This window comes from Camelus dromedarius, chromosome 17 (assembly GCF_036321535.1).
Source record: "Camelus dromedarius isolate mCamDro1 chromosome 17, mCamDro1.pat, whole genome shotgun sequence".
Classification (NCBI taxonomy): domain Eukaryota; kingdom Metazoa; phylum Chordata; class Mammalia; order Artiodactyla; family Camelidae; genus Camelus; species Camelus dromedarius.
Window position 1 is genome coordinate 33,328,648 of NC_087452.1, and position 14,357 is coordinate 33,343,004.

Sequence of the window (14,357 nt, forward strand, 5' to 3'; positions counted from 1 at the left end):
ATTAAAATGTAAACTCCAGAAGGGCAGGGACTTTTGTCTATTTAGTTCACGACTATATCCCCAGTGCCTCTACTCGTGCCAGGCACACGGTATGCACTCAATAAATATTTGTTGAATGAACAAATGAATCCATTACCAAGCTAAAAGTGCAACATTTGTGGCAGGAAGAAGCAGGGATCCTTCCACAATTCAGAGTTATTTTGGACACTGACTCATCAGTGAATTGGCATTATTTCTATACATCCAGTTAGCATAACTTGCCCACTGGCACTGTTAATATAGTTTTAGCAGAACTGATTTTTTCAGGTCACACATACAGACTGAAAAATTAGACCATGACAAGCAAAGGAAGATACCAGTTATGGAAAACCACATCCATACTCTTATCTTTCTGGATAAGAAGAGACCTTTCAAAAACAAGGGGAAAGATATCAAAGAGATTTCAAACCAGAAGCTTCAAATATACTGGAAAGTATTTTTCCTGGAAAAAGCATCCTTAAACATGTTCTATGGTTTACCCTTCTACACTAAGGGCATTAAGTTATTGACATTGGAAACTCATTGGATAACTAAAGTCATGACAATTGATGGAAAGGTAGAAATCTCTGGGTTTTGGAATAATGGGTTAACTTTTTTCTTTCCCCTCTCCCCATCTCTATTTCTATCTATGCCTGTTTGGGCTGCTATATAACAAAACACCACAGACTGGGTAATTTGTAAACAAAAGAAATTTTTTTCTCACAGTTCTGGGGGCTGGGAAGTCCAAAATCAAGGTGCCAGCATGGTTTGGTGAGAGCCCTCTTCCGAGTTGCAGACTTCCTGTTGTATCTTCACATGGTGAAAGGGTCTACAGAATTCTGTGGGATCTGTTTTGTAAGAGCACTAATCCTATTTATGACAGCTCTATCCTCGTGACCTAATCACTCCCCAAAGGCCTCAACTACTACTATCATCACCTTTGGGGGTTAAGATCTCAACATATGAATTTGGCAGGGGGAGGGGGAACACAAGCATCCAGACAAGCAAAGCACTATCTACACACTATATATTTCTACATTTCTATATGTATGCATCTGTGTGTGTATCTATGTATAATATCCAACTTATAGGGGGAGTGTGCACATATATGTAAAACTTTTATCATCAGAATAAAGTAAATGTATGTGACCTCCAGGAGGAACTCAAATACTAGTTTAATAATATTTAAAAGTTAAACATAAATGGGTCATTGCAAAGCCTGCAATGGATGATGCAGATGCCAAAAATCCAGAACCAGCTAGATTTAATTAATGGCCACTAGCAGTCTGCCTTGTTTCCAAAGCAGTTCAGTAAGCACTTCTGAGCATCCCTGAGGTTCTTGCTGGGCTAGGCTCATTACCAGCTATAAAAACTATATGGCTGTTCATAAATGGTATATAGTCATTCTCAAATATTTGAAGAAGGTGTCTAGAAAAAAAGATGGATTCCATCCAGAGGGAAATGCTATCTTCAAAATTCTCTGGTAGTTGACCTTCTTTGTGGACACTGCCCTGTTGAGCTCCAAGGCTGTGCCCCTAAAGGCCTGTCTGGCTGCTGATGTTGGTCTGGAGAAGTTTAACAAGTTCTCAGCTAAGTACAAAAAACAAAGACAATGGAATAGGTTGGGTTTTTGTTTTAATTTTAAATAAAGCCACATATGTTCAACATAGAATAAAGGAAAGTCCTTTAAGTCTACTTTTCCTATTTTTTTTGATGTAAAAAAAGTTCTCTAATGAAACGATGATTTTAGTCTTCTTCTTTTTTTTCCCTTAATTTCCCACCATTTGGCAAAAGAAAAAAAAAAGTTCACATGTTTTGGTCCCAGGCTGGGAACTACTGCTTTAGAATTAGTAAAAAGACTTATGTAAGAACCCCTGCCTATACCAAGAAACTAATTTCTTTTGTCAGAGACAGGCTTTGATGAACTGAGAAAGATATGCAATCAAAATTTAATTCAACAAGTATTTACCATAGACCTATGAACTCAGCATTATTCACTCACTTACTGAGTGCCTACTGTGTTAGGCCCTGAACCAGGCCCCAGGGATATAGTACTGAAGAAGATTACCCAAGATCTCTGCCCTTATGTAGCTGGCATTCTGATCAAAGGCCTCAGGGAACCTCCCAAGGCGACACACTTTTCACACCCATTTCTACTTTCAACAATAAGCAAAATACTGCTTTAAAAATGTAATACTTTAGATCTTATTTCCAAATGCAAAATTTCCACTAAAGTGGCAAAATAAAACTAGAAAACAAAATAGAACAAAACTAGGCAATGGCCCAAACCAGTCTTTGAGTGTCAGAATTTAAATACTTCAGGGAAGATGCTGCCGCCGCCAAATGAGAATCAAGTCCATGTCACACCATCCCAGTAGCTCACTGTACTTTTCCCTTGCATTTCTCATCACATCAGAAATTGTTCAAAGTTCATCTTCCCCAGTAGACTGAGTCCCATGGGCACAAAGACCAACACTGGTCATGCTATATGCCCTAGTAACAAAGTAGGCTCTCAAAACATTCAGAGTGACCACTTAATAACCTGATAGTGCTTTTGTTGGGCAACCAATAACCTGGGGCAACCAAGTAACTTCTAAGGAGTCTTCAATAGCAAACAGCTGGATGTGTTCCATAGCTCAGGCTTAACCCAATAGGATGACACAAAGTTAGAAGGAAAACCTAGTCTGGCCAGTGCAGGACAAATTTGGACCAGATTCCAAAAAGTGTCTTGACCTACTCAGTGAAGGCCAGGCAGAGAGTAATGAGATACATCACAGGTGCACCTGCAGACCATCAGTTAGACCAGAAAGACTCTTGGAGTACTCCTGTCTGGGGCTGAAAGATTCAAATGGCCCATCTTCTGAAATGCACTAGTGGTAGCAAGGCCCAGAACTAGGGTCTCCTCAGCCCTAAGGAATGTACTCCTGTTTTCTCTTTTGGAAGAATAAAAAGACATTAAAGATTAAGAGAAAGAGGGGTGGCATGTGGGGATTAAAAGAAAAAAGTTTAAGAGAAAGGGATTATATTCGGACATAGCATGGCAAACAATTTAAATTCACATTTACTATTCCTATCACTAGAAATGTTTTCTCCTTGGTATACTCCCATCTCTCCTCAGTGCTCATCCTCTCCAAAATGCCAGTCCCCCTCAACTCAATTTTTATAGACGCCTTCTTGGTCCTGCCTTATGCATCCAGACTATGTCCTTAGACCAAGGGTTGGCAAATCACAACCCTTAGGCCAATTCTGGCCTATAATCTGTTTTTGTAAATAAAGCTTTACCTGGACCAAATCACTTTACAGCCAAAATCACTTGTTTATGTATTGCGTATGGCTGCCTTCTGACTACAAACAGAGCTACATAGTTGCAACAGAGATCACACGACCTATAAAGTCTAAAATATTGACTCTCTACCTCTTTACAGAAAAGTTTACAAACCCCTACCTCATACAATCAAGATGTTCTTCTAAACACGCAGTTCTCTTCCTAAGAAATATTCTTTCCCTGAGATATCTGAGAAGTGCATTCTTAGTATATGCTACCTTGAGAAATTATTTTTTCTCAGATTTTAATTTATAATTTCTCAGAAATTACAGGCTTGTAGGATACAGTAGTCCTTTTAACTACAAAGAATTTTTTAAAAAACCAAAAACAAGTTTCACTTTTGAAGCAAATTCTGTGAAATGGTATGAGTGATACAGTGGGAAATAAAGCAAGATTTGAAAGAGGGCAGACATCTCTTTGGAGAGTTCTAGCCATGGAGGGAAGGAAAAGCTGGGGCAGTGGCTGGAGAGGAGTGGTAATTCTCATTATGCCAACTTGCTGAGGTGATCACAATGTGTGAAGCACTGAACAGCTAGCAGACACTTAGAAAAAGAGTTGTCACAACACTGCTTCCCCTGCCCCTGCCCCCAAAATAAAGTTGGAAAAGGACTTTTGAAAGTCTAAGAAGTAGTAAACCAACATATGGAAATATGTGCAGCCTCCACAGTTATCAAAGAAATTGAAACAAACAATGAGTGAGATGCTATTTTCACTAATGAGATTAGGAAAATAATGTAAAAAAAATCTGACAATATTCATACAAGCCAGAGTTCAAAGGTCACATACTAGGCAGTGTTCCAGGGCACACTACAGCCCTCCCTTGTTTCCATTTCAGCATCACCTCAAATGGGCTCACATCAAAGGACTCTCTCCCTGCTACCATTAGCCCCACCTCCCACCCATCTATGGGAGAAAAATTAAGCCACCAAAAAAAAAAAAAAAAAAAAAAAAAAAAATCACATTTAAAAAGTTTATTTAAAAAAGTTCTAGCAGCAAGAACAGTAACAAAACAAAAGGAGAGACGGACAAACAAAACAAGAAGGAGGCTCTGTCCTATAGGACTTGTCTCCACTCTTTAATCGAGTTCTTTATACCGAGCAAACATTACTCTTCGCACAGCATCTCGGTAAGTCTCATTGGACTGTCTCTTGCTGGTTCTTCCTGGAGCCCCCACACTGGGCCCCCTCATCCGGCCTTCAGTCTGTAAAACAAAGATGAACAATGAAGTGGGTGCTATGTACTAATTAGCCTCAGAGCTGGTCTTTGACTATAAGCATTTCTGGACTAGTGAGGAACACAAAATAGAGGAATTTTAAAAGAATGTTTAATTAATAAACAAACACTCAAGATGAATAAGGAGGGTGGTGATGCCATGATTTCAGGACACAAGATTCAACACCAGAAATAGCAGAAGCCAATCTCCTATACTCAGCATTTTCAGAGGGGGACTAAGCCAACACAAAATGTGCAGTGCTCCCTCTTACCACCTTTTCTATCTTCTCTTCTTTTCCTGAACCATGAGGGGCGAGGCCCTTTACGGGAACCAAGATTAACTTCATGTTCCTCAAATTTCAACCATCAAAGATCTCTGATGACAATTCCTCTCTGAGATGCCTTTGTGCCTTTTATTGCTGGTTCCCTTGTTCTTTTCATCAAATGATTCTTCAGCCTCAAACTGATTCCCACACTGCCCCTAGGTCTTACTCTAAGGACGAGTAAGATGAGTCTTATTCCAACTTATCACTCCCCTTCCCAGCACCAACCAAATAGCAAAAGGCCTAGCATGCCTAGCTACAAGCCAGTAATCAAGACTGATGGGTTCCCCAGCTCTGATATTCTCTGCCAGCAGTGGAGAAAGCCCATCCAAAAGACAAGGACACAGCTCTGGGCCACAGAATGAGAGAAAATTAAGTATATTTCAGGTTCATGCCATCCCCAACAAGATGAAAACCATTTCACCTCCTCTGCTGAAGCCAACCCAGGATGGCCATATCCATGGCCTGCCCCCTTCCTCCAGCCAGTGGCCTGCTGGACACAGCCTCCTTTGCTGCTGTTGTCGATGCCTTCTTTACCAAGAGGTTTACGATCACTGCAAAAGAAGCAGACATACTTAGACATCAGCACTCTCAAAGTGACCTGTTTGTGAGCCCAATAAAAAACCTGTCTTCTTGATTCAGATTTGCCTCCTCTTAAGTCTATTAAATGATATCTCTGAGTGCCTGCTATCTATGCAACAGGCTTTCTCCTGCAGATACAGAGACGACTAAGACCTGACCCTGTTCATGGGGAAGGATGTGAGAAGGATATGTCAACAGATGCTTAGAGCACATTGAGGAGCTCAGCAATGGATGTGGCATCAGCAGATATCTACTATGGAAATACAACAGAGGGAACACAAACTCCGAAGGGGCATCACCAAAAATGAGAGGAATTCTAACAAGAGGGTATATCTAAACTGGGTCTTAAACGAGGAGCTTGTGAGCTAGAAAAAGCATGGGAGGAAAGGAGGACTCAGCAAAGAAAAGTGAAAGAATATAATTTGTCTAGGAGAGAAGTGGTAGGAATTGACAACAGGATGTTTGGGCCATACTGTGAAAAGCCTTTAACATCATGCTAAATCATGACTCTGGACTTCATCCTCCAAGCAAAGAATCCCTGGAACCCAGGCCTCCCTCTAGGCAGGTGTATGTTCACAAAAAGTCAAGTTTTAGGAGATTTCTGCTCACAAAGGTCATTTTGGTGGTATGGTAGATAATGGACAGAAGACTGAAGAGCAAAGATTGAGAGTAAGCAGTCTGATTTGAAGATGAGTTAGGAAGGAGGCAAGACTTAATTAGGGAAGTGGCCAATAATGACATACAGGATAAAGGCGGAAGACTGGGTCAGACCAGGCAGACCATGATGCGATGATGTTACTACTCTGAAATAGGAATACAGTAGGTTTAGCAGGACTGGACTAGAGTATAATGTGGAATATAATATTGAGTAATTGTTTAGTGTGAAGAGCCTGAGAGGTGTCCAAGAGGTCATACCCAGGAGGTAAATAGAAATAGTGATTTTGAACTCAGAAAACAGAACTGACTTGGGATAGTCACAGGACTTGTTAGCCTGTTAGTGGTAGCTAAGGCCTGAGGTACCATAGATAGTCCAGGTCAAGAGAGTGGAGCAGCAAGAATAAAGAACACTGAGGGCAGAGTCCTGGAGAATATCTGGAATTACCCAGAAAAGGAAGAGGAGCAGGAGAGAAGACTAAGAAGGAGAAGAGCTAGTAGAATGTGGTGTGAAAGGTACCGAGACTAGAGAATGGTCTCTTTCTACATCCAGCCCAATGACTCAGGGCTAAGGTGCCCTTCCTCCTCTTGGCTGACTCCTTCACTTTTGTCCTAGTCCAGTGTATTTCAAACTGCAGTGAATGACCCAATAGGACGCTACATTGATTAAGTGGTCCCACCTTAGCACTTCTTAAAAATGCAAATAAAATAGACTAGAGTAAAAATATCAGTTTATTGCACACAGTAAGGAAGTATTTTTCAGGAAGATTTCTTTTTCGGTTACTTACATACACACATGCACGATTACTGGGCCATGATTCAAAAATAATCTCTTATTGTGAGCTGTGAACAAACAAGTTGGAATGCCAGAGCCCCAGACCCCATCTAGCCTTCTTAGGGTCCTTTCTCCATCAATCATCTTCCCCTTCCCCGTAGGCAAAATCTATCCTGGCTACTAGTTTGTTTGCTTACCAGCACACAGACTTGCTCAAGTTTTGCTAAATCAATTCCCTGCTTAAAATCATTTCATAACCCTCCCACTGCCCTAAGACAAAGTCTTAGCATGGTACTCAAGGAGCATGAACTTCATGAACTGGACTGGGTCTGTTGTGCCAGCCTCATCTTCTTGTCACTCAGTCACATATCTCCAGTGTTCAGTCCATCAAGCTACTTACAACTTCTCAAATGCATCATGACCTCTCTCTCTCTTTCCTCCATGAAGCATGCAGTTCCCTCCAATTGAAATGCCCTCCCCTTCTCCATCAGATTTCTGAGTCTGCCCTATGAGACAACGTATCACCTAAGCCTTCCTTATTCTGTGTTCAGATAGTCAAGGATAATGTATGTCTTGTCTACCCAAATATTTCTTGCACTTAGTGCACTACCTGTACACCATGGACTATCAGCAAATCCTATACTACTCCGGACTCATTATTTTGGAGCTATATGCCCAGAAACAAGCACAGGAAAGTCATATATCTCCATCAGCAGCCAACCATATATTCAGCACCTATGTATGAGAACGGATGTTCCCTAGAGAAAAGGTCCAAGAGTGTGACATTCTTATCAGGCTGATAAGGAGGTACAGCATTACTGATGAAAAGAGAAAGGGTTCACAACCAGGGCTACTACAGCTAAGCAGCCAACGATTCTTTGATGCCAATGTACATATTCCCTGTGTGTTAAGACAGGTAGTCAAAATGCTGGGGTGAACCTCATGCTCAAGAGTTCAGAAAGAACCTACTCCCGATAACCTACTCCCTGAAAGAAAAAAAGCAGCACAGCTGGAGAAGGAGATGGTTTCATCACTAGGCCTTGAGGCCTAGGCTGAGTGAAGAGTATATCTTACCTGTCAGTCTCCCTGGAGTATTTAATTCTTTTCCTTTCTGGAGAATCAAAAGACTGGAGCTTTTCCCTGCGATCGTTTCCTCTTTCTTTAAACCTTCCCTGTTGGTAAGCAGAAGAACAGATCTGATATTTATATTTCTGTCTGAGGGGGTTGGGTAGTGGGAAAGCTTAACTTTATTCCTGATAATTCTTCTAATGCAAAGGGAATTGAACTGGTAACTCCTAGAATCTCTTGCTCCTTTATACACTATTCTTGAGAAAGTAGTGGCTTCTCTGACTGGTAAATTTGGGAAGATACGCTATATTTGCCTTTTCTGAGGAAGAGGCACTCTCCAGTAGGCATCCATTGGTAGCTCTCTAACCATCACATATACCTGCCTTGGGCTGGTGAGGTGAAGCCTGTAGCTGGACAGGTGAGTCTGCCTAACAGTGTGGTCTAGAGAGCAAGTCCATTGGCTCTCACACTAAGCAACTTCTTCCAACTTGGCCTTTAACAGTAAAAGATGCTATTTCAGCAGCCCTCTCCAACACTCCTTCACTGATTTTAAAAGGTGGGCAGGAAAAAGGAGTATTATTTGACTTATGCAGAGACTCTAGCACTACCTTTAAAAAAATATCAGCTTTATTAAGGTATAATTTACAGTATGCACCCATTTTAATGTAGTTTGATGAGTTTTGAGAAATTTATACACTATCTTTTGGGGTCTCTTTGTTCTTTATCCTCAGCACAGCCTACAAATGTTACACCAGAAAGCAAAAAGAGTTGAGGTCAAGGGAGTAACAGGTCACCACACTTACCTCCCGTTCTCGCCTCTCCAGATAGGCTAACTCCTGCTCAGACTGTTTTATCTTCCGATGGATTTCCAGGTTTTGCTAAGAAGAGAGGGAGTTCTATGAGTATAAGTCTAAAAAAAAGCAGTCCTAGAAATGCCTCTAGGCCTTTCCTGATAGCTGCTTTAAGACCGAAACTCCTTTCACTGACCAACTCTCCTAAGTGATCACTGTACCCTGCAAGCAACAATCCCTAACTGGTTTTGCTTTTAGCCTCAGCAATGGGAACCCAGGTTCTAACACTGGCTTGTCACATAGATTAGTTATGTGCTGTGGCACACATTTTATCCTACTTCTCTCTAAAATCTGGAAGACATCAATCTATTTTACATCTCTCTAAGGTAAAACTTGTGGGAGAGGGAAATCTGAATAAACCAGTGAAGAAAACCAAATGCCGACACGCTCTGCCTACTGCCACCACCTGCCATCCTCAGACACTATTTACTCTTTAAAGCCCACAGAAAAAACGAACCCCAAGGTCATGAAAGAACAAATAGATTGCTCTGAGAGTCCTATACTCCTTGAGGGTCCCACATTCTTCAACTATGGCTCCACTACACGATGCCCTCTGGCATATATAAGAAACTTAAGGTGTCCAGAAAAGCTCTTGCGCAGAAAAGGGATTCTTTGCACCAGATCACTGCAAGGAAAGGAAAAGTGCTACAGTCTGCGTTCTACATTCCAGGATGAATTCAGTTTCTGGATTCATCAGAACTCTGGCTCCTCTTTCCTGATAACTACATTTTATTTTATTTTATTTTATTTTATTTTATTTTATTTTATTTTATTTTATTTTATTGAGTTATAGTCAGTTTACAATGTTGTGTCAATTTCCAGTATAGAGCACAAATTTTCAGTTATACATGAACATATATACATTCATTGCTGCATTCTTTTTCACCATGAGCTACCACAAGATCTTGTATATATTTCCATGTGCTATACAGTATAATCTTGTTTATCTATTCTATATATACCTCTGACAACTACTTTTTATCTTTTTAGCCATTTATTAGCATTTTCATCAGAGAGCTGAAATTTAAATATGTTGGTCTGATGACTCAGAATTCCAGAAGGTCAAAGGGACTTGGGAGGTAGTCTATTGCAGGGATTGTTAGAAAGAACTTCCGAGAATCCTAGAAACTTTGCAGAGCCTCAGCCGAGGCAGCTGGAAGAAGAGGTATGCTTATCACCAAATGCAGAGCCTCTCAGCCTTTAGCCACATAAGACTTTGGGTTTTACGTTGAGAGAAAACCTAAATCTAATCCCCTCACCTGCTCTAGCAACATCTGCTAGAGAAGAAGTACGAGAGAAATTACTCTCTACTGAGAACATGAGTTCATCTAGGGGATTTACTTGTCCAGAATTTGGCTCCTTGGTCAGTACATGTAAGTGGGAAGACTGCAAGGGAGGATCAATTTACATCAGTTTAACATCCCAAGAATAGCTGTTGTGGCATGGCTTATAGCAATAACTCACTTCATGAAGAGATGACAGAATGTGACCCACCTTTGGGGAAAATGGCACACTGTCAGAGTCAGACAGAACCAGGTGAAGCCATCAAGTATCAAAGAAGAAACAGGCCTTATCTGAGGTCCAATTGTCAGGTTAATGGTAGAACTAAGAGAAACCCAGCAATGAGTTTCCTTTTCTACGACTCCTTCTCCTGTCTTCAGCACAGCCTCTGTTTTTGGTTCTCTAGCCCCAGCCATGCTCCTTGCCTTGGGTCTACACAGTGAAGTTTTTTGAAGGTGGACACAGTTTTAAAGTAGAGCAACCAATGAACAAAAAGGGAGGAAAAATTTATTTTTTAATTGAACTGATTTAATTATAGGAGCTGGGGATAATAAGGTTGAGGAAGGACAGCACAGGCTTCTGTATTCTCTGCTCGATGCTCATTGATGGTAAAGAGTCAAAAATTCAAAAGGTCAGGGCCCTTCCCCTAATACCTTATGCAGGTCTGAGAGTTGCTGGTGTTTGATCAGAACTTCTTTATTGGAAAACTGCCTTCTGCAGAGCAGACAAGCCAGTTTATTCCAGTCAGTGAGTTTGTCTTCTTCGTTTTCTTTCTTGGTCAGCTCCTCCCGCTGCTGGGGCTGGGCTGTGCGGGGCTGTGGAGGAGGGGTCTGCTCCTCCTCCTCTTCCTCCTCATAGTCACTGTCTCCTCCATATTCACCCAGGAGGCCAATCAGTGGGTTTACCACCTTAGGCTGGAAGGAGAAAGCCAGGAGTTAACATAAACTCAACCTATATCCACGGCCTGTTTTCTGGATATTCTAATATGGGCATTTCATTTCTTCTCTTTTAGTCTGAATAATGAACTGGGTTCAAAATAGGCCCACTGACCACATTGCTTATTTCCCAGATGGAAGCAACATGGCTTGAGCTTGACTGTTCTTCTTGCCCACTGAGATAAGCCAGAAAGATTCCCTTAGAAGTGACTCTAGCAAAAGAATAGTGGAGAGAAGGAAGAGAAAGGGAAACTGACAGAGAACACAGGAAAAGAGCTTAAAAGTTACAGATTACAAAGAGGGAGAGACAGCAATCATCTCCCAAGTCACTTTTACTCATGGAGAAAAGGAAAGATAAATTCCACCAAGGCTACAGTAACCCCTATAGCAAAAGAGGTTTAAGAGATAGACTAAAAGCAAATGAATGATAAATATCCAGGTAGACAGATCCAGCTCCTGAGTAAGGCAGAGGAAACTACATGGTTGGATAGATGTTACATTGAACTAAAAAATGTGGAGCAGGCAAAAAGTATCAGTCGCTTATAGGAAATATTAAATAATGATGCAAGGTCATTGGCCTATGATCAATCAAAATAAAAACATATAAACAGTCTCTATTGTTATCCATTTATATTTAATCAAAATAACTGATTGGATTGAGCCAATCACTTTATGGCATCTAAAAAAATGGGTACCAATGTTAGCGTTGTTCACTCTGGCCAAGTAGGCACACTATAAAAATGACCATGACCATGCGTGCACTCCACACTTAGATTCTCATGCAGCACCAAAAGGTAGGAAACAGTGGGGCCAGGCAAATGGGTTTCCTTGGTCATTTAGTAGAGAAGAATTAACAAGACCAAGATTCTAACTTTAAAAGGCCATGCATGCCCTGCTTTGGTGGGAATGGCACAAGGAAGAGGGGAGAAGGACAGATTCTGATTCTGCCTCTGATTCTCCAGTAATACCCCATTAGGAGACAGGAAAATTTACCTCATGCTTATATTCAAGGAATCCTTATTTGTAAGACACAGAGAGCTAAAGGACCAACATCAAAGTGAGGCATCAACCTTTGACCTTTCTTTCCCATGTGGAACTAGCCCCAGCCCTATCCCAGGACATCAGCTTAGCCTTACTGGTGGGGGACTCTCTTCCTTCTTCACAGTGGGAGGCAGAGGCTTCTTAAAGACATCTTCTGAGGGGGCTGTCCCCTCACTGGCACTTTCCTGAAACTAATCAAAATCCCAGGTAATTTTTATATGAGTTAACCCTGTTGAAATTAGTCTGATTTTCCAAACCTCCTAATTTGTGAAATATCTATAGTGTTGCTATAATTATTCCAAAATAAAAAACCTTTAAAAACATCACATTTAGTATAAATTGAAGATTACTATATGTCAGGCACCAGATGGGGCATTTACATACGTTATCTCTTTCAGCCTTTACTACAAATCTTCCTAGATAGGCATTGATATCCTCATTTTACAAATGATTGAGAATATGGTTAGAAAGAATAAGTGGCAAAAGCAGAATCCAAATATTAAGCTAGTATGACTCTAAAGTTTAAGTTCTCAGTTGTGATCATTTTGTAATGTAAAAAAATGTTGAATCACTATGCTGTGCACCAGTAACTAACATTGTGCTGTAGAAAAGAAAAAATGGGGAGGGGTAGAAAAACAAACAAACAGCCAGCCAAACTCAAAGAAAAAGAGATCAGATTTGTGGTTACCAGAGGTTGGGGGTGAGGATCGGGGGAGGAGAGGATGAATTGGATGAAGGTGGTCAAAAGGTACGAACTGCCAATTATAAGATATGTAAGGACTAGGGGTGTAATGTATAACATGATTAATATAATGAACATTTCTGTATGTTATATATGAAAGTTGTTAAGAGAGTAAATCTTGAGTTCGCATCACAAGGAAAAAAATTTTTTTCCCTTTTTATTTTGTATCTATATGAGATGATGGATGTTCACTAAACTTACTGTGGTGATCATTTCATGATGTGTGTAACTCAAATCATTATGCTGTACACCTTACACTTATACAGTGCTGTATGTCAATAGTATCAATAAAACTGGAAGAAAAAACAAAGTCTAAGTTCCCAGACAGACTCTCTCTGTATATCTAGATAGCAATATTAGAAGGGAAAAAAAGACAAGTTATGAACTGAGCCACAAGCAAATTCATCATTTTGCATTAATGTATAACTGGTGTCAGAGTAAATCAATATACTTCTTTGGCAAATAATTTGATTTTATGTCAGGACATATAAAAATGTTCATCATCTTTGCTCTTGAAAATTTATCCTAAGGAAGTAATTTAAAAGAGAAATAAAATACTAAATGCTGCATATTATAACTGTATAAAATTAGAAAGGGAAGACAAACAATGTAAGCATGATGAAGAAAACAAGGGTACAGTTTTACTATGACTTTTGACCATACAGGCATTAAGGTAATAAAGAGTATTATAGAACAATGGAAAAATACTTGTGATCAAATGTAAAATGAATAAAGAATACAAAATGGCACCTCATGCTACAATTATACCTATAGAAATGTGTATATGGAGTCAAGCACTGAAAAGGGATGTAAGAAAGTAAAACTAAAACTAAAACTAAAACTAAAAATACATTTAAAAAAAAGAAAGTAAAACTGTGTGGAGCTGAGGTGTCAGCGTTTGAGCTGAGCCACTTTGTTCCACCACCCACTGTTTCTGCATTTGTAAAAGAGAGTGACCACAGGCTGTAAGAGGCAAGGAGACTGCCTGCTTTTTTCGTGACTTTACACCGCAAACCCAGATCTTGTCTGTCTCTGATGCCTTTATTTTAATCTGTAATTATGTGAAAAGGGAGCAGATTCACAAGTCGTCTTACCCTTGTCACTCCTCGGTCTTTTTTCTCCTTGCCATCTCTTTTAGATGTTTCCTTCTTGCTACTTGACTTTCCTTGACTGGTGGGTTTCTTTTCCTTGATCTCTTCTTCCTCAGGTGACCCAGGGTCCTGAGGCACATAGACTTCTTGCTGCGATATAGTTGGAAACAGTTAAGCCTACAGAATGCTTCACTTTTCCAGTAATTCTAGGTCTAAGGAGCACAGTTCCCCTCTGAGGGCAAGAGCAGCTCTCTCCCTCAAGCGTAAGAAGAGACTAAATCAAAAAACCTAAAGGGGCCAAGGGGACTACTCCAGGGGCCAAGACTTAGCCAGGCCACTCACTGTCCATTTTTCCAAGAGCTGCACTGTTCTTGCCTATAATGTCACAAGGCATTGATTTTTCCATATATGTAATAGTTAACATGAAGATGATCATCTTTAAAATCCACCTGAATAAAT

The 14,357-nt window shown here is 40.3% G+C and overlaps 1 protein-coding gene across 7 annotated transcripts in view; it reads right to left on the reverse strand.

Moving 5' to 3' along the window:
* Positions 1-4,299: 4,299 nt before the first annotated feature.
* The window catches only part of RBM6 (RNA binding motif protein 6), an 87,529-nt gene continuing 77,471 nt past the window's right edge, over positions 4,300-14,357 (reverse strand). For all 7 annotated transcript variants that reach the window (XM_031470360.2, XM_031470359.2, XM_010978263.3 and 4 more), the window contains 7 exons: positions 13,902-14,048; positions 12,161-12,256; positions 10,743-11,003; positions 8,761-8,835; positions 7,964-8,061; positions 5,303-5,432; positions 4,300-4,544 (listed from right to left, as the gene is read on the reverse strand). In XM_031470360.2, the coding sequence (XP_031326220.2) occupies positions 4,419-4,544; positions 5,303-5,432; positions 7,964-8,061; positions 8,761-8,835; positions 10,743-11,003; positions 12,161-12,256; positions 13,902-14,048 (933 nt within the window). In that variant the 3' untranslated portion in view covers positions 4,300-4,418. The remainder of the gene's footprint in view (positions 4,545-5,302; positions 5,433-7,963; positions 8,062-8,760; positions 8,836-10,742; positions 11,004-12,160; positions 12,257-13,901; positions 14,049-14,357) is intronic.